At 42.0% G+C, this 20,556-nt stretch overlaps 2 protein-coding genes and 1 long non-coding RNA gene across 8 annotated transcripts in view; 2 read left to right on the top strand and 1 right to left on the bottom strand.

Moving 5' to 3' along the window:
- Window positions 1-2,039, top strand: part of UGGT2 (UDP-glucose glycoprotein glucosyltransferase 2) — a 188,006-nt gene extending 185,967 nt beyond the window's left edge. For all 6 annotated transcript variants that reach the window (XM_072760866.1, XM_072760864.1, XM_026003635.2 and 3 more), the window contains one exon: window positions 1,821-2,039. In XM_072760866.1, coding sequence (XP_072616967.1) covers window positions 1,821-1,843 — 23 coding nt within the window. In that variant the 3' untranslated portion in view covers window positions 1,844-2,039. The remainder of the gene's footprint in view (window positions 1-1,820) is intronic.
- Window positions 2,040-3,274: 1,235 nt separating this feature from the next.
- On the top strand, window positions 3,275-9,406 carry LOC140599307 (uncharacterized). Its single transcript, XR_012002031.1, has 2 exons — window positions 3,275-5,891; window positions 8,358-9,406. It is a non-coding gene; the product is annotated as an uncharacterized lncRNA (long non-coding RNA).
- Window positions 7,123-20,556, bottom strand: part of DNAJC3 (DnaJ heat shock protein family (Hsp40) member C3) — a 93,276-nt gene continuing 79,842 nt past the window's right edge. Inside the window, exons 10-12 of the mRNA XM_072760870.1 lie at window positions 13,528-13,660; window positions 12,561-12,709; window positions 7,123-10,909 (exon numbers count right to left, since the gene is read on the bottom strand). Of these exons, the coding sequence (XP_072616971.1) occupies window positions 10,752-10,909; window positions 12,561-12,709; window positions 13,528-13,660 (440 nt within the window). The 3' untranslated portion in view covers window positions 7,123-10,751. The remainder of the gene's footprint in view (window positions 10,910-12,560; window positions 12,710-13,527; window positions 13,661-20,556) is intronic.

Below are 20,556 nucleotides of genomic sequence, written 5' to 3'. Positions count from 1 at the left end.
TCTCAGGAGGTTTGATTACTGATTCAGTCTCCTTACTAGTAATTGGTTGTTCAGGTATTGTGTTTCCTCAAGTCACTATGTTCATGATAAGTTGTACACTTTCAGGAATTTATTCATTTCTTCTTGTGTCACAGTTTCCAGGTTTACAAATGTTCATAGAAGTCTCTTATGATTCCTTGTATTTCTGTGGTTATGTTTTCTTTTTATATTTCCTGATTTCCCCTTCTGTTCAGGGAATTTTTTTTTTTTTACTTCTATTGATATTTTTTTAAGGGAGCAATCACATCTTTTTAACAAATCTTTTTCTCTGCTTGCTGCCTTTGAATTTCAGTTTCTTCCTGTTTTATGGTTTCATTTATTTCAGAATAATCTTGAAAATACTAGAATTATCTTAAGTACCTCTTGGGTTCTCTTTGTTACCTTTATTTCTTTAGAGTGTGTTGTTTTGTCTGTTCATCTTGGTCCTTTTTTTCTTTTGCTATTGGTCCTCCCCAAGTGCCTGGAGATCCTTGGCTGTTTGTATATTTTTAAGAATAAAAGATTAGATTGATCAATACAGAGAGCTGACAAGGGTTTCCTCTGTGTAAAGATGTCTCTTTCTTCCCTGACTGGGAGGCTTAACCAGTAGCTCTAGGTACCTCAGCCTATGCAGAACTATGACAGACTTCTCTCTGGATGGATGGGCATGGAACAGAGAAAGGCCATCCCACACATAGACCTGGCCCAAAGCCAAAATGAGGACATTTTATTTAAGCACGTTGACACTCCTATGAAAATCAATCTATATTCAATTTTTTTGATATTCAATTTTTTTTAAACATCATCTACTTTTTGTCTTGGAATAAACAGCTGGTCCCATTCTCTCTGAAATGCACAATACAGGATGAGTGGGCAGGTGAGAGGCAGAGATTTCCCCAGCAGCACTTCAGTTATTGCTTCACATTCTCTCTCACACCCCACCAAGCTCTCCCAGGCTCCTCTCTCTGGAAAAATCAGCCCCTCGTCCCCACTGTGTGCTCATGTATCAGCTTTGTGTCCTGTCTTCCATTTTTAGAAATTCACTCATAAGTCAGCTCCAACGATGTCTTATAACCACTTCCCCTACTCTCATTATCATTATTCCCTTTTATATTTCCTTATTATCTCAAGGAATTTCCAGTAAATTCCTTCCAGAATTTACTGAAGAGAAAAACATACTTTAACATCTTGAATTGTGGAATAGGATGCATTTAAATTATACTTTAATTCATTTCTGCCTGAAAATGTAATTCTGAATTTTCAAGTGTTTTAAAATCAGTTAGTATGTGACAGCTCAGTGATGCAGAAGAAACCATTTTGGTCTCTAAGGCTTCACTAGTCTTGATTCCTGCACGTGTGTCAACGCATGTCAGTGTGTGAGTGCTCGGTCTCCTCCCATCTCAGAAGAGGGCCACATATGGCTTCTCTCTATTCCATTACATTAACGATAAGCTTTTTGTGCATGGTCAGGATTTTTCAAGGCTTCCATTGCCAGGCACAGGGTGCTAGGTTTCAGGGGTAACAAAGACAAAAAAAATGTGGTTCTTGTCCTCCTAGACTCATGAGAGTGCCCTTCCAGGTGGTAAAACCTAAGTACTGTGACACAATATGATAGACACCATAATGTACAGAGAACTAATCTCATTCATGTAAGGAGGCAAGTAAGTACTAAACAAAACAAAGGATCCTTAGGCAGCACCTGTGCTGCTTTTTCTGTATCTCTTACTTTGGTGAGATTTATGCTAATAAGCTAATTTGATATTTAAGATTTCGGTAACCAAACAAACTTTCCTCCTCTGCAGTTTTGACGCATGATGAGCTCTAGCACTGGCTTCTAGGAGAAAGAAGAGGAAAGTATGACAAGAAGTCTGCCACCTGCTGGGGAAGTGTGGAACTACTGCTGAGACTTGGAAATTTCATTTAAGATCAGTGACATATTCAAATATTATTTAAAAATACATGTACTTATTGTACTGAATAATTTTAAGTTATATAAAAAAATGACCATCGAGTATTTAAAACTAGATTATTTCTTTCTCCTTATTGTTTGAAACACTGGGTTTTCACCCATTAAAGACAGCCCAGTAGAGGAACATATCTAACTGGTCATCATGGGGATTTACCAAACCACCTACATCTGTGTGTTCCAGCTCTCTGCACATCCACATTTCCTTATTCACAAAACACATTTGAAATTAGAGAAACCTACTTTCTGCTTTCTTTCTTTTGAAAAAGAAAGACTCATGGTTACCTCTGAATAATAAAAAATTCAGCCCACTTATAACTCCCTTTAAAAGAGTTGCATGGTCCTATAATCATTTATTTATCTTAGACGATATGATACAATCCTAGGCTGAATTTGTATTTTCTTAATGTTTCTAATTTTTATTTCACAAAATTATATTCATGGGCTTATGAGGTATCTATGTATTCTTTTAAAAGGAGTGTAAAAAGTATAGTCAGTTTTATGAAACTAAGAAGATGGAAGTTTGTTTTCCTGCTATATATTAATGATAGATGAATAGAAATAGTCAATGTTCAAAAACTATCCACCTCTTCTAGAATCTGGATCTTGGGAATGGAAGAGACCCCAGTGACATTTGAACCCCATACCCTGAAGAAGCTGATTAAATAGGGCTGGGCTGTGTAAGAAGCTCCCTGTAAGATCTGCTGGCAAGTGTGGTGTGGGAAATGTCCCAGACGTTAGCCCCAGCCACGGTGACAGGCCCCCATCCCGCGCAAGCAGTGGAACCTGCCAGGCCCTAGGGAGCAGTCTTCCTCAGGAGATATGCCGGGAGATCCAAGCTCCAGTGGAGCCAGAGTTGTCCATTCACGGTGTCTCCTCTTGCTCCCTGAGCTCTTCTGAACGAGTCTAGCCCTCCGCTATTTGGCAGCACATCCATAGCGTTTGAAAATACCCTCCCTATTCCCAGCTGCTTCATTCATTCCTAATTAGAAGTCAAGAGCTCTCCCTCTCCTGGTCACCCTGTTTGTTCCTGCCGGTCTGTGATCAAATGGACTGTTCGGTGTACCCTGCCCTGATGGAACTAGATTATTCCTGTGAGTTCCCAGGATCCTAAGGGATGCTGTCAAAGGCTGGAGTGGTAACTTAGCCTGGGGTGGCCAACTCCATGGTGCTGACTCCTCTTGGGAGTCTGTATAACATCTGGGCTTGGGGAGAGGTAAGACACCCTCTGAGCATCTCGTGTAGGCCAGATATGGTGTGCCCAGCTCACTGAGGTGTGCCACGGTGTTTGGGGTAGAATCGCCATCTGATGGTAGCACGGCATTTTGCTTTCCTTTATTGTCAGCCTCTGTTTTCACGTCCATAAGAATCTTTTGAGGAGAACAATCGGTTAGGTAAAGGCACTGGAGTCCCATGCTCATGACTACCTAACATCTTCAATATGCCAGACTTCGTATTTTATGGAGTATAAGATTGTAGAGTAATGTAAACAGTCTTTGATGCTCCCCTTCTGGTTTGTATGATGTGATTTGAAGGGCACAGTGTACAGGTCTCATTTCCAGATGAGTGATAGCTTGCATCTGAAAATCCAGATTAAGGGGCACTGCTGGGGCAGCCCCGGTGGTACAGCGGTTTAGCGCCGCCTGCAACCTGGGGTGTGATCCTGGAGACCCGGGATCGAGTCCCACGTCAGGCTTCCTGTATGGAGCCTGCTTCTCCCTCTACCTAGGTCTCTGCCTCTCTCTCTCTGTCTCTATGAATAAATAAAATCATAAAAAAAAAAAAAATAAGGGGCACTGGCTGGCTTTCAGAGCATGTGACTTGATCTGAGGGTCATGAGTTCAAGCCCCATGTTGGGCATGGAGCCCACTTAAAAAGAATAATTTTTTAAATTTTAAAAATCCAGATTTATAAATAACATACTTCTTTACAGGGAGATTCTTTTATAAAATGGCTCACTTTTAAAATTTTATGTTTGGTGCATATAGCCTGCTGTGCCATACAAAAATCTGCCCCTCTCAGGGACACAGCCTGGGAACTGACAGAGAAAGCCAGCAGCTGCACTGAGCGGGAAGTGCTGAAATCTAGCCTGGGACTTGGGTGTACATTCTAGATCCTGAATTCTAGTTCCAGATGCAGGGCCCATATCAAACTAACAAAAATAAAATCCTGAAAGAAAAAGAAAATATTTTCTGTGAGCAGTTATAATCCACTTCTCTTTCCCCCTCCTTAAAGGACACTGTCAATAGTTTATTCAAGAATTAGGAGATTTTATCATGTAGAGCTTATCAAGTTTAGGCATAAAGTAAACCCAGAATATGAGACTGAAGACCATCCAGTCTTCATACCATTCAGAAGCTCATATTCAAAAGGTTGGATTTTGGAGGTGCCCATCCTTTGGGTGCAGATGTCTTGTTCAGAGGACATTGGAGCCTCTAGAGAGAGAATACTGGGAAACACCTCGGCCATCTCAGCCTGGAGTTACAGTTAAAATCGGGCTTTTCTTTAATGGGAAAAATGTAATTTGACACAAGTGGGAGCCTGCTCGTATGGTTACTCTACGCGCCAGGTCGTGTTCTGGGCTCCTGGGAAACAGCCTGACTGCTGCCACTGCCCCAGCAGGTAGATGCCAAGTCAGTACCACCAGCAACTAAAGCCAGGCTGACACTGTTTTCTTCTCTGCTGCTGTATCTCAAAGAAGTTAGTGACATTTAACTTCCCACCAGAACAAGTAAGACTATTCACCAAAGGACTCAAACAAGGCCCAGCTCCCTGGCTCCAAGGATGATAGGTGCTGATGAGTCAGTCTCAGTACTGAAGTCTAAGCCACCATCCCACCCGTCTTGCCTGCTTCTCCCAATTTTAAGATTTAAGGCAGCCCACTCACATCCAAAGAACCAGTGGATTGGTTACCATCCTACCTTTAGTGACCAGGTGAGAGAGGGATGGCAGGAAGGCCCATGGCCCTGATGGCCAGAGCTCAACCTAGAGGCAAACCTGTGCCTAGCAGGAGTGGCCGGCCATAGGGGGCCATGCTGCTACACTCTGGAGTCTGCAGGTTTCATGGCAGTGGGACAGCTGCGCCCATCTTAAAATATTGTAAAGCTCAGGTTACCAAACACAAACTTCTGTGTTCTGGGAAATTCCAGAGTGGAACCTCTTGACTTAAGAGTTACTGTTAACCACATTTTTCAAAGATTCCAGATTTGGGAAATAATCTTGTTCCCTACAGCTCTTAATCATTTGAATTTTAAAAGTTTTCTCTGACCACATGGATGTGCCCAACTATGTCAGGCTTGTTTCCCATCTGCTGTGATTTCACTTTAAAGGTTAGGGGAATCCCTGGGTGGCTCCACGGTTTAGCGCCACCTTCGGCCCAGAGCGTGATCCTGGAGTCCCAGGATGGAGTCCTGCATGGAGCCTCCTTCTCCCTCTGCCTGTGTCTCTGCCTCTCTCTTTCTCATGAATAAATAAAATCTTTTTTAAAAAACCTGTTAAAAGTAATTAAAATCAAGGGAATAAAAATTACTCAAATTTCAAAAGACGGGCTTAAAACCAAAACATTTGAATGACAAAGATCAACCTCACGTAATTGAAAATTGGGGGAGAAGGCAGAGAAGGAATAACGATGCACTAACTCTGCTGAGGAAGATGAATTGTGGAGAATCTAGTCTAGAGCACAGACTCCCTTTCAGACAGAAGTCATGGATGCTCCTGCCGGCACGAAACCTTCTCTGTCTTCCCACAGTCCGCTGCCACCAGAAAATGCTTCTGAAAGGTTTCAGCTGAGGAAGGCCAAAATAAAAGTCTCCATAACCAGACCTGAAGGACGGACATTGAACAAATGCCCAAATGAAAATGCTCTGAAAGGAAAGTGTCAAGAAGAGAGTGACATTGGGGATGGAAGGTGAGGTGGGAGAAGCATGCTGGGCAGGGGACGGAGGGCTGGGGAGGGGAAGGCACACAGTCGGGCAGGGGGTTGTAGACCATGGGAAGAGCTTGGGTGCTCTGGTCCTCAAGTGCAGTGAGGGGTTTGCCGTCCATTAATCCTTAGCCGAAACTGCTCACTGAGAGTCTGTGTATTCTGGGTGTGCGTTAGCACTCTGTCGGGTAAAGCTCAGAGACCAGGACAGATGGCCTACTGGGATTTGATAGTGCCACTTGTCTTCCCTGTACAGCATCCCTCATAAATTTGTCCTGGTGGAAAGGCCACAGCCCACAGCCCTGTTAACATACCAGGTGTGTCCAGGAGGAGGAAAACGTGCTCTTTTATTTGCACGAAAATCATACAATTTCCACTTTCACGAGGTCTTAGTAACTTGAGGTAATGAGAGGGATTAAATGTCGCAGGAAACCAAACACTGCAACAGGTGATAAGGAGAGTTAATAAAATCCTAAGAAAAGCCTAACACAGTGGAATGTCACTAGAAGAGCTATCCTTTGCGGTCTTTAAAGCACCTTTCACACCGAGAAGAGTCCTGAAGATGAGGGAAGGGAAAATGGATCTGCCCTTCCTCTCTCTCCTCCAGACACCCCAGATGGAGGCCAAGTGCTCATATTCGCAAAGATGGCATGATTATTATTAAGAATTTGGGAACTGCACTTTCTGGGAAGGTTCTAAAGCGTTGTAGTCCTTTACTTTCAGGGTGTGCATAATACTTGAGAAGAAAGCTGCTTGGGTTTGTAGTTAGAAACCTGGCTGAGACAGGGGCGCCTGGCTGTGACTCTTGATGTGGGGGTTGTGAGTTCATGCCCCATGCCAGGTGGAGGGGTTACTTAAAAAGAAAAGAACTTTGATGGAAATAAACAGCATTACTCCCACCCCAAGCAAACCTCCTTTATGACTTTTACAGAAGTGTGCAAATGACAGTATAAACCCAAAAGTCTTCAAACAAAGCCAATTTAAATATTAGATTTTAATAGTATTGAAACCAAAGAACTGTCCACTTAAAGTCCACGCTGTTCTTGCACATCTGGGGTTAAGAGGTTTTAACCATTTCTACTTTCTGTGCTCTGACAAAAACCATTTCTACTTCTTGTGCTTCAGCTCAACATAGTCCCTGACCACATGTAAAGCAAAGTTGGAAGGTAGACTTCTCCAAAAGCCTAAAAATGAACTGAAAGCAAGAAAAGACTGATTTGACCATAAATATTTTTATTAAATGTGAATACACGGGCATAAAAATAGTACCCATATTTGCAGACATATCTGAGACCCATTTCAATTAATTTTCAGGTTTTTTTATTAAAACACTAAATTGAGATGGATTAAATTACTTGTCTCATTCAGAACCGGCAACAGCCTTACAGTAGGAATAGTATTTTAACTTCTGAAACATCTCCAATTTTTACCTCCTCCAGACTCTGCTTTCCACTGTAGGCAAGGGGGCCCACCACAGACGAGTGCAACAAAACCGGTCACTGTACATAAAGCCACGCAGTGGCTAATTTTACTCTTAAATCATTCAGCAAATGAGATCATCTGTTAAAAAAAATTATCCCCACCTATTAATATCATTTGCAACTGAGAATAGACTCTGCTACTAACAAAAGGAATGATCTGATTTAGAATAAGGATATTATTTGTTGACAAGTTAGCATTTGCCTTCCTCCTTCCTTTACAAATATGGTAAAGTCCACTACATTCAACAGAGTTGCACGGATTTCTCAGGTTACACTACTGACATTACAACTTTTGTAAGACCTGTTGCCCAGCATCCTGTGCTTTCAGGCAGGCAGCTCTAACAAAACCTGACTGAGGGACCATTTTTAACTTACGCTAATCTTACACATTTTTTTCCCCACAGTAAATGTCACAACTTCTGACCAATTCCATGCTTTAAAAAAAGGTGAAATTTTCCATTTTCCACCATAAATGGGAAATGCTGCCAATTTCAAATTGTGATTCTATTAACTTTTTTCCTACTTGGTTATCAGTATTTCTCTCTTTAAAAAAAAAGAAAAAAGAAAAAAAACTATAGGTAGTTTTTACATTCCATTTTCAAGAGTCCCAAAAAAGTTGTTTTCATACTGATAATTAAGATAAAGTTTTAATACTGACTAAAGAGAGACATTTTTAAAGTTAGCATTATGTTCATCCAATTCACAGTAGTAAACTATTAAAGTTGTTTTCAAGTTTTCATTTATCCATGCTAAGAAAGCACAAACTTTCAAAAATGGGCAATAAATTCTCTTTTTAGAAACTTCTCATGTTTATAGGCTGATGTGTTTAATACTTGCTGCTATGGAAAATATCCACGTTGTACAGACAAGTGATACTTCATTTTAGGAGCTTACCAAAAAGGAAGGAAAGAGTTTAAAAAAGGAATATAATAACCTAAGGCTAGGTACCCCTCTGATTTTACTTTTCCAGGAAGAGCCATAGTGGTTACCGGGCAGCTGCAGGCCCCAGAAACAAGAGCCAGGAGACTGGCAAGTGGAAGAAACCCAAGAACAAGTCAAGTCAAATGCCTTTCAGTCCCTTGCTCTCTGTGGTGTGAGGACCTCTCCCAGCGGGCTGGGAGGACTGCACCCCCGGGCTTCTCTTGGTCACGGAGGAACAGCACGGGGCCTGGGCTCCCACTGGTGCTCGCCCAGACTGGGCTTACAGGCCGTGCTGTCCTCAAGTCTCTGTGGCACTAGCACTTGGCACCATAGCTCCTGTCTCTTTACTGAAGACCAGCAAGCAACTGTGCATCTCAGTTACAGGGACTAAACTGAATCCACGGTAAAATTTTAGGAACAGGAATTTCTGTTATTACCAGTATTGACAAAATAACGCAAACAGACGTCTGGGCAGCAGCCTGACGGTGAGCGAGGTGACCAGCACCCAGGATGCCTCTCCCACTGGCCAGCTCTCCCACCGTCCTGACCCTTTGGCTCCTTGGGGTGACTTCTCATGGTCTTCTCTGAATGGAAAGGCAAGTGATTTCCTAGTTCCTCCTTATTCTGTGTGAAAATTCTTACTTTAAAAGTAGGTAGATCAGAAAATGGTCACGGTGACATCATCTACCGAAGAACCAGACTGGCGAATGATATTACTGAGATAATGGAGTCATGAGATTACTAAAATGAAAGAATAAACAAAACTGAATTTCCCTTGGAAATCCTTTTAGCACTGGCTTGAATTTTGAGACCTTAAAAGAAAAGGAAAGCTGCGAACTGTTTACTAATTTTCAAAATGCATTGTTTATTGGTAAGAAATAGACTTCTAAACAGATGCAAAAAGCACAAAGGTGTTTTGCTCAACTGTGTGTTTTTTGTCTCCGTTTAAAGAACTTTCTCCATATATGTTTCAAGATGACTTAAACATCTTAAGGAAACTTAAATGCCCTGTGCTTGGCTGTTGTGGTCAGGACACCTCCCACCACTGAAATTAAAATGCTTGATTTCATTAAAAAAAAAAAACAAAAACAAAAACAATATATTAGACCCATCAAAATGCTCTGAGGCCAAAACAAAAACCTTTCCAGAATGAAGGTAGTAACTCTTACCTAAAGTAATTATCTTAGATTTTAAATGCAGTATTACTAGTTCCATAAATATTTAAGGTTCTTAACAGTTTTTAGGGAAAAAATTATCCAGTATACAAAAACTGAATACTTCATTTTTTAAAAGATTTGAGGAAGGTATCCCAAAAAGAGATGCCATCTTAGTGGTGGAGATGCAACCAGAGCTGACCAGATTTGTAAACATAAATTTTTTTCCAGGGAAAAGAACCTTCACAGGCATCAGGGTCGGTCAAGGGGCAGGTCTCCTGTCTAATGGCCGCCTCAGACAGTCCCACTTGGGAGGGACTACCATCCAAGAGGTTGGCCAGGATGGAAGAGAAGCGGCCCGCCTTTATTAAAAGTGGGGAACATGGCATTCTCTGTCAATTGAGCAACTTTATATTTCTAAGGCAGTCCTGTTACAGGAAATTGTTTCACAACTTCAGTTGTTAAAGTACTTCATTCTGCACTTCAAGCTTATTTTAAATAATACCACTGCTCTATTATCCGAACCTATGTTACACATTTTAAAAATTTGTTTCATATTAAACAAAAGGGTCCTTAGGTTTTTACAAGTAATTCTATGACCATGGTCTTCAGTATTCTCCTGCAGGTCCCCAACATAATATACGTGCTTCACGTCCATCCAGAATCTGCACCTGGTAACATCAACTACCACCTGAGAGCAGGTTTTCTAAAAGACAGGCTCCGTCCCTCCTCCTGCGCCAGCCATGCTCATGCCAGCAGAGATGGGAATGTGTGTGGATTAACGGAGGCTCTGTAATGTAAGATTATTTGCAAGCAACTGGTCTGACCAGATCCTAAGCAAAGTTGTCCCTAAGAACATACAGCTCAAAGTGTTGATACTGTCTTGCAGAATACTAAAACATAACCTGCTCTTGTGAAGACCACAGCTCCTCCTCCTACCTGTAGGCACTGCTGTACCTTGCAAGGCTGTGAAGAAGCATTTCCGCGTGCTCCAGTGTAGGAAGATACGTGAGCACTTCCACAGGTTCGCCTACCGCAGACCCTTCTTCCAGACCCTCAAACATTTACACGGGCTGCTCTGTCAGAAAGAGAACCAGTCTTCGCCTCCCTGCCTCCACAAACCCGTCAACCTCCAGTCTAAAATGGATAAGAACGATTTTTCCTATTAAAACAACTCTTTGGTCATGGACAAACTAAAAGATTTGCATTTTTTTCATTAGGATCCCGGAACAAGGTTTGTTTTTAATCTTTTAAAAAAATTAAGGAAGAAGAGCAGAAAAACAGCTGGTTTAATTGAAGTGGAATTTAAATCTAAAAGGTCCGCCTGAGCTAAAGGGATTGAACCCTTGCCATGAGTTCCAGCTCCTGTGGAAAGGGTTGCCACCACCTCCTTGTTGGCTCTCTGCATCCAGGGGATCTTCTCCATCATCAAACTTCTTCCTCATTTCTATGAAAGAAATGAGCAAATTAAGACCCAGGTATTCAACAAGGCGCAGGGGAGGGGAGAGGGGGGCGCAGGATTCCTTACTTTCCTCTCATCAAACAGGTGTGCCCGATACACAAACCTCGGCTCTCCCATTCCCACCCCGCTTCTAGGTTTGGTCTCTGGAGAAACAGCCTAGAGGATGCCCATCACGGAGAAGGGGTTCACGTTCAGGGCTGAAAATGGGTATTCATTGAAATTCAGGCCCCTTAAATCTTCTTGCCTCACAAGCAGCTACTCAAGGAAATTCTTCTCTGAAAAAAAAATAATTGCCAAGAAGGAGACCTCCAAAAGTCACACTCTTAAGATCAAAGAGCCATGTCACCATCCTGGCCCCAAAGATGCAGCCTCCACCTCGCCAACCCACCAAGCTTCCCCTCTTAAACCCCAACAGAACCAAAGCCCCCGGTGTATACAGTTCAGGAGACTGACTCACTGCTATGCCTGCCCCCAGGAAGGTCTCTGACGAGACTGAGACTGTTGCAGACACATGGGACAAATGCTGGTGGCATGAGAGCAAGCTAATATCCTTGGGGACCAGAAAAACTATTTCAGCCTTAAAATGGGTTTGAGAAAAAGGAATAGAATAAAAAAGAACTCTTGGTAATTACAAATGCAGTTCTCGATGGCTTTGTGTCTGTGAGCCTCAACTCCAGGACCATGGCCCCACCTGTGCACTGTGCAGGCTCAGAGGACAGACCAAGCATGATGTTGGCACTCATTTGCTAAGGAAAAGAACAGACTTTCCTGCTGTACTCATTAAGTACACTTCTACCTCTCATACGGGATTATAAATGAGAATGGAGGATCGTAAAGCTTCAATTCCATAGCATAAGCAGATGTTCAAAAAATATTTGCCAAATGGGCACAGAGCATGATTTCCTTCTATTTTTGAAGAATCTGTCTAGCTCAAGTCATAGCTCCTGCTGACATGAAAAGGCACAAAAAAGCAGTAGTTATTCACATTAAATTCCCTCTGGAAATGTCTAAATATTGTTCAGTATTACCTAATTTCTTTGCTTTTTGCTTTTCTCTCATTTTCCAGGCCATTTTAGCCTGTGATAACATTTCTGGCAACCAGTAAATCTAATGAACATTTGATTTAGGGCAAGATTCCAGGAAAGCCCCCAGGCTAGGTGTACACTCCCCTTTTCTGCACTGTACCTTTTAGCCTGGCAGCCTGGTTTCCTAGTCAAGCTCCTGTAAGTCTGGCATGAAGAAATCATCACTGATCTGGGAAGGTGGTGGAAGGAACTAAAGACATCTCACTGCTGTGCTCTCATTATCAAAGGTGAAAGAGCGGAGACTCAAAAAGCTCTAGTGTCTTGTGCAGGAGAAGGGCAGTAAATCCGGCCTCCTGCCTCCATGACTGTTGGTCTCCCCACTGCACCAGGCACATGAGGGCCAGGAGTCTGGCCGGGGCAGGCCTGAAACGACTTCTGCAACTGCAAGGCCGGGGACCAGTCACCAGCTCCCGTGGGGTGGCCCAGAGCAGCCCACCACCCCCCACGTGTGACACTGCCTGCCATGTGTCCTCCTACTGCAGAGCTAGCAGGCCACCGACCGCTGACTCAGCCCTTTCAGAAGCACAGAACATGTTAAAGACCAACAATACCTGGATCAGAGAGAACTTCTTTAGCAGCTGCTATGTCAATGAACTTTTTCTCCGCTTTTTTCTTTTCTTCTTCATTCTGGAAGTTATCTGGATGCCACTGCAGTGCTAATTTTCGGTATGCTTTAATGATTTCTTGCTTTTTGGCGTTTCTGAGCAGTATTAATATTATCAGTCATTAGTTAAGAAGTGGCCAACACACTGGCACAAAAAAACTAAGAGATACTTAAGATCCCACTGGCAAATTGACACTGGTTTCCCTAACGGTGCCAATGGGATTATAGGCTGAATGCTTAACGTACAGTTCTGGATGATCATGAAAACTGGTCAGCCTTCAGAATCTCAGCGGGAAGAAATTACTTTTGATCTCTGCAATTTTCTCTTAAAAAAAAAAATCAGACCCATTTTTAAACTTTGCATTTCCAACTTACCTGATACAATTCCTGGCATTAAAAGAGAACTCTGACTCTGAACCACACTTTTTATTTTGCTTCTGGTTAGCTTACTTAGTTCTGGTGCAGACTGTGACTGAAAGCTGATGGCTCCCTTGCTCAGGGAAGGTGGATCTTGTATAAATTACCTAGCTTCTGTCTATCTCAGTGGCTCTAAGTTGATTCTCAAAGTGCCACTTTATTCTTAGCCTAGAGAAGTTTGCTCTCTCCTTCCGCTCTCCCCGTCCTGTCCCCACCAAAAGAAAGCTCCCTCCCCTTTATCCTTCCAAAAAAAAATCATGCTACAGTGTCCTACCTCTGTCACCAATCACTAATCTCCCATTGTCACAGTACTAATCTCTATAAAGAAATCTGCCTGTAACAAAATAGCTTCGTGATGTTTATGATGTGAAAGATGGTTAGGTTTAACCCATGACTAAAATTAAATAGCAAGGAACTGAATCAGAGGAGAAAAACGAGCAACAATAAGCTTTAAAACAGTTTATTAAAAATAACAATGTAAATTTTAAATAACTCACCTTTTTACTCCCAAGATTTTATAATAATCTCGTTTCTGCGACTGTTTCAATAGCCTTTGTGCCTTTTCCAGACCTTCCCGAATCTGCTGATCATTTTCATTGTGTTCCTGAGCAGTTTCATAATCCTGAATAGCTGTCAAAATGTTTAAGATAATGCTGTTAAAGGAACTGTAACTTGTAACCTCTACTTATCCTGAAAGATTGACTCTCAAGTCACCATCCTGGCCCCTTCACTCTTTTGCCATTACTGCTAAGAGCCTAAGAAGTGGTGGTGATGATTGTGTTAGCCAACTTCTAAAAGGCATAATGAAGGCTGACTTTAGGTAGCTTTTTACTCCCAGTCAATTAAACTCATTGCTGTCTACCTGCCCACCTTCCCACAGTACCATTGCCCCACTTCTGAGAGATTTTAAGATCTGTACTTTATACAAAGCAGTCTTACCATCACTACAACTGAACTGATGGTTACATAGGAAAGTTAAGACTATGGCAAAGAAAATCTGCACGGTCAGCTACGAGTCCACAATTCAGAAGAATCAGAGGATTAGAAAGGCAGCAAGAAGAACCATCAGCAATCAGAACATCTAAGTCACCCAAGGGCTTCAGCAGGAACTGTTACTTTTTAAGCTGTCACCCAGAGCAGATGACACTGTCCTAGTACAGGGATCTGATAACAATCCACATTAAACCTTTCTCAGATTTAATACTTTAGCATGCCTCAGCTTAGAACGCTTTAATATCTAGAACACAAGGCATCAGAATATCTGAGTCACGTAAAAAAGAGTCAACACAGCAAACCGGAGACTTATCCTGAGAAAGGCCTGCTGCTGGCAAGGTTGGTCCTGGCTGGCGTCTCTGAAGGAGTGTTCCTGCCGTTTCCTGGTAAGAATGGCTCACCGTGCCTCAATGTTTGTACACTGTAGTTTATGTTAAACATGGTCTTTCCTTCTGGGAAACGAATTTGGGTGCAGTCAGGGCAGAAGGTGCCTGGCTGACCAACCCCTCATAAATGTTCAGGGCACTGGCACTCTAGCAAGCTTCCCCGGCAGACAGCACCATGCACATCTTGAGGAATTATAGCTTGTCTTGTGATTTCAAAGAGAAAGACTCTTAGAGTCTTCTACCTGGAATTCTCTGGATTTCGTGCCACGTGTCCTTTACCCTTTGCTGATGTTACTCTGTATCCTTTCAGTAGAATAAATCTGAGCCTGAGTACAACTGTATGCTGAATCCCGTGTATCCTCCTCCTACTGCATCACCAAATCTGGGAGTGGTCTTGAGAAGCAGACATCTCAAATAAGGGACTGTTGGATTCAAATTCTAGTTTTTAGGGAGTGCATTTCACCGTGGGGAAAAAATCTCTCTCTGGATAGCATGCCTGAGGATTTGTCCTGGCACAGCTAATTTTGGAAGGCATTTACGAGACAAATGATCCTTCTGACATACTGCTGGAAGGTCACTAGCAGCCTAATGCCATGTCACAATGCCTAAGCCATTGCCCTCACTTTATCTCATCATGGAGGCATCAGCTGTTTTATCTCCCATCATCACAAGAATGAGTACAGGACAATAAGATATTTTGAGAGACACCGCCTTCACGTAACTTTTACTATAGTATATCATTGTAATTGTTCTAATATTATTAATCTCTTACCATGCCTAAGTATGAATTATGTATTATGGTACCTAGGTATCATTGGTATTATGTGTAGGAAAAAACAGTGTAGACAGGGTTGGATATGATCTGTAACCTCCATCCACTGGAGGTCTTGGAAGGTATCCCTTGCAGATGGGAGAATTACTGAAAGTAGCCTGCACTACAGGAAAAAATGAACCAACACCACCTCTGGTCCATGGAGGGTACATTTTAAGCTTTTATCCTAATTCCTGCCTCAATGCATTAACATTAAATACTAATATGAAACATTACTACAGTCACCCAACCCATAGTGACAACATAAAATACCTTTCCAATTTAGTACACAAAACTATCATAGAGAGTAGTGAGTTTTAACTTTAAAATTAATACCCATAAAATAAAATCAATTCCAATAACACTTGATACCATAACCTAGTAAGGAAATGTACTTTGAAGGAATTTAATACAAGAAGAAAATGTTTCAATACATGCAATTTTACTATTCATGCAAACTCTACAGTTAAAACAGGTTTATATCCTACCCTTTTATTAAAACTTAAGGTAGACACATTTTTCCCTATCCAGAAAAAATACAAAATTATAGGCGGTTTCCTGCATTCACATCATTACAGGTAGGTAATTAGAAAATTAATATGAGTGATGCTTAAACTTCCCATAGGCATAAACTAGATTTTAAATTATATTTTCTTAGATTCTATCCTTCAAGGAGGAATCTTCAGAGAAAAAGTAAATAATACCCAATTAGGCTTATCCTATATTAAGCATCCATGAGAAGTAGAATAAGCCAGAAATATTAAGGACCTGAAAAAACATCTACTACAAATTAGCCAATTCATTTTCTATCCTCTGAACCTAAAAAAATCTTCCCAAGTCCTTTTTCTTCCATATACCCCCCCACACACACTCAATTATTAAGGAACAATGCAAACAACTAGACCAAGGTGGCAGACAGCACAGGAGTGTGCCTCCCTTACATCCCACGCCCCCACTGAAATGACAAACAAAAACATAAGAATAGAAGCATGGCAGCACTAAAAACAGCAGACCAGAAATTTTCATAAATTTCTGAAAGAGAGGAAATAAATGGGATCATATTAATAATAAACCTAAGCATAGAGAACCACAATCCTAGCAAATTTGGGAGCCATTCTTTATGGCCAAGGATCCTCAGTTGAACACTTAGAAAGCAGGAGCAGCTTTAAGGTAACCATTTGTGAGATGACTGAAGAACGTCTCCCAGGCTTTCCCCTCGTGTGTGAAGCAGCTACAGCATTCAGCCCAGTGGGGCCCAAGACCATCCTCTAAACTGAATAGAAGATATGAATATGGAGTGGCTCCTCGTGTGGCTGCACAGGGACCAGGAAGAGATGCAGAACTATGCCCCCAGGCACTCAAGATTTCTATGGCAGACCTGGAACAAACCAAGGAAAAGCCGTTCCATCCAGAATTTAAATACACCAAAGGATTCCAGCCGATCAGTAAGGTGACTATGGCACTGCTCATTTTGGCAACTGGGCAAGATGACAAGCGCCACAGGGGAAGTCGTCCTGTGAATCAGTCCTACCCACTTAAAGCCTGCCCGAAGCTCCCCGGTGCAGAAGCAGCATCTCAAAGACAGACCCACACAGCTGCAAATGACTGCCCTCTTTCACTCCACCAGTCCATCAGCAAATCTCAGATCAGCTTCCCCTGAAAATATATCCAGAATTCCACTGCTTCTCACCATTTCCCCAATTACCACTGTGCTGCAGTCATTCATTAATATACCTGAACAGCTGTTAACAGCTTTATAACAGCTGTTCCCAGCTTTCATCCTTATTCTCCTAAAAGTCTATTCACAGTACAGGGACTTGGAGAGCCTTTTAAAAAGTACATCAGACCCCAATATAAACATGCCCATGGAACACCAATCTTCTCGTCCAGAATATTATGCAAAACAAACTGCACAAGGCCTGCTAAAATTAGCTAATGGCAGCCATGAATCCGAGATGAGTGGGGGAAGCAAACAGTGAGAAAGCCCAATGGCAAAAAAAAAAAAAAAATCACAGAAAATGCCAGCAAAACATACTTTCTGTGTAGATGGACTCACCCTAAGTGACCGTATATGTCCTTTGCATAGTACAAGAACCATGAAATCCAGAACCAGACACAGTGGAGATAAAGCAGAGGCCTTACTAGGGAAAAGACAGATGGGAAAAAAACAGAATACAACGAGACAGCAAATTGCCCTGGGCAGCACACCTCAGGAACCCCCAGCAACTATATGCTCTCTGAATGTGAGGGACTCAAGCGCAAAAGATACACCACCCCGTTGGTGTAGGAAAGGAAGAGGGCAGAGAAGCAGAGAGGGCACGGCCATTTGGATAGGCCCTTTTAGCAGGAGGCAGAATGTCTGTGGAAACAGGCAGAGTATTGCAACTGTTAAATAGAGAAGGCTGCCTGTCCCCAGCACTCCCCTACACACACACACACCCAGTGCTATACTCCCTTATACACCAGCATTCCCTTACACACACACACACGCACACACACACAAAGCACTTTCCCACAAATAGCTAGGGCCACATAAGTCATTTTATGATCATTTTTAAAAAATGGTATGCAGCCTCAACTCAAGACAATTTTTTTTTTAAGATTTTATTTCTTTATTCATGAGAGACAGAGAGAGAGAAGCAGAGACACAGGCAGAGGGAGAAGCAGGCTCCATGCAGGAAGCCCGACATGGGATTCGATCCCAGGTCTCCAGAGTCATACCCTGGGCTGAAGGCAGCACTAAACTGCTGAGCCACCCAGGCTACCCACAAGACAATTTTTAAATTGAAACAGGAAAAGAGTGCCAAAAACTTACCTGATGAACATACATTAGAACATGAGCCAAATACATGAAAAATCTGAGCAGACATTACAGTATAACTTTTTCAAAACTTAACCCAATCATCTCTTTTAAGGGTACTCCCAAAGCAGAGTAAGAACTCACCAGAGATAAAGAAGAGATAAAAATATGAGTAGTCAACACTCAAAAAAAAAAAAAAAAGATAAAAACTATCATAAAGAGACAGATGAAATGAGATGGAGCCCAGGAAGCAACAGCATATGGGAAAAAATAAGGACCTAACATAAGGAAATGGAAATAAAGAGTTTAAAAAGACTAGAGAGAAAAGAACAGCTTTATATAACAAGTGGCTAGGAAAGTGAGAGAGCCCAAATATTGTGGTTCTTACAACCAGTGGGGCTTAAAGCCTAGAATTTTAGGAGTCAGCTTGCTTGGCTCTGGGAGAAAAGGCAAAGCAAACAGCCCGTGGAGACACAGCATGGAAACAGCGATCTGAAGAATACCTAGGGCACACAGTGGGCAGGTTACTTGCTCATTTCAGAGTGTGTCCCAGAGAGGCAGCATTCACGGAGACACCCCTGCCCCATGCCCTCAGGATCAAAGGAACTGGTGGCCACCACCATTTCCCTGTGTGGCCCCAGCATAAGTACAGACCTGCAGGAACCAGTGCAAGACCAACACTTGCTACCTAACTTGCTTACACCAAGTCCCCCCAACGCTGTGCCCTAGAAGAACCATCCTTCATAGGCACACCTACCACCATCCCAGTGGGGCAGGCACCCTTCCCCAGACCAGCACAAACCCCTGCCAACACTGCATCTTCCCATCTGGGTTTTGCAAGGCCTTGGTTCCAGTGGCAGTGGCAACAGGTCATATTTCACAAGCAGACTAGAGCACACCTAGTTAAAACTTAGGCCGGTACCAAACACTGTCCACAATAGGCAAAGAGAGCCTTTGCAGACAAAAAGCCTGAAGGATAAAGTGGCCAGGACACAACAGACAAGTACGCACTAAAGACACTCCTGGAAGAGAAGGGCCTTGGGGAATGGGGCACATCACACAGCAGGACACTACAGGAGCTCTTCTTCATAAAGCCACTGCCCTTAAGAACAGGAGAGGAAGCTGACTTTCCTCACACATAGAAACAGGCACCAAAACTTGGACAAATGAAAAAAACAGAAGAATTATGTCCCAAATGAATAAACAAGACGAGGCCATGGCTACAAATCTAAGTGAAACAGATCTAAGTAACATGCCTGATGGAGAATTTGAAGCAATGAATGATCATAAGGATACTCACTGGACTTGAGGAAAGAGTAGAAGAATATCAGTGAGATGATTAACATGGAGATAAGGAATAACATAGAGATAAAGGGCTCAACGAACAAAATGAGAAACACATCTGATAGAAGAGTAGGATGGAAAAAGCAGAGGAATAAATTAATGACCTATAGAAAAGTAATGGAAAGTGATCAAGCTGAACCAAAGGAAGAAAAAAGAATTATGCAGAACAAGAATAGACTTAGGAAACTCAGTGACTCCATCAAATATAATGACATTCATATTATAGGAATCGCAGAAGAAGAGAGAGAAAAGGGGCCAGAGAATTTATTCAAAAAAATAATAGCTGAAAACTTCCCTAATCTGGGGAAGGAAATACATATCCAGATCCAGGAGGCACAGAGAATCCCCAACAAAAGCAGATCCACAACAAGACATACTGTAATGAAAATGGCAAAAACAGGGGATCCCTGGGTGGCTCAGCAGTTTAGCGCCTGCCTTTGACCCAGGGCATGATTCTGGAGTCCCGGGATCGAGTCCTGTATTGGGCTCCCGGCATGGAGCCTGCTTCTCCCTCTGCCTGTGTCTCTGCCTCTCTCTCTCTCTCCCTCTTAAATAAAAAAAATAAAAAATAAAAATAAAATGGCAAAAATACAGTGACAAAGAAAAAATATTAAAAGCAAGACAAAAGAAGACAGATGCATACAAAGGAAGGCTCATAAAGCCATCAGCGGATTTTTCAGCAGCAACTTTCCAAGCCAGAAAAGAGTGGTATAAGATATCCAAAGTGCTAAATGGGAAAAAACTATATCAAAGAATATTCTATCCAGCGAAGCTATCATTTAGAATAGAAGGAGAGATAGGCTATCCCAAACAATAAAATTAGAGTTCATGACCACTAAACCAGCCCAGCAGGAAGTATTAAAGGGGACTCTCTGAGTGGAAAAGAAACACGAAAGACCAAAAAACACAAAAGAAATAAAAATGAATATTTATGTAAGAAATCAGTCAAGGAACACACAAAAGGATACAAAATAGGACAACATATACCTAAAACATGGGGGGGAAGAACAGGTTAAACTTAAATGACCATCAACTTAATATAAATTGCTATATGCGGAAGTTTTATACAAACCTAATGGTAACCACAAATAAAAAAACACGAATATACAAAGAATAAAGAGAAAGAAATTCAAATATATCACTGAAAAAACCCCAGCAAGCCAAGAAAGACAAGAAAGGATCAGAAAAAACT

This window comes from Vulpes vulpes, chromosome 6 (genome assembly GCF_048418805.1).
Source record: "Vulpes vulpes isolate BD-2025 chromosome 6, VulVul3, whole genome shotgun sequence".
NCBI classification, from domain to species: domain Eukaryota; kingdom Metazoa; phylum Chordata; class Mammalia; order Carnivora; family Canidae; genus Vulpes; species Vulpes vulpes.
The sequence above is the reverse complement of the archived record's forward strand: the minus strand, read 5'-3'. Positions and strand labels throughout refer to the sequence as shown.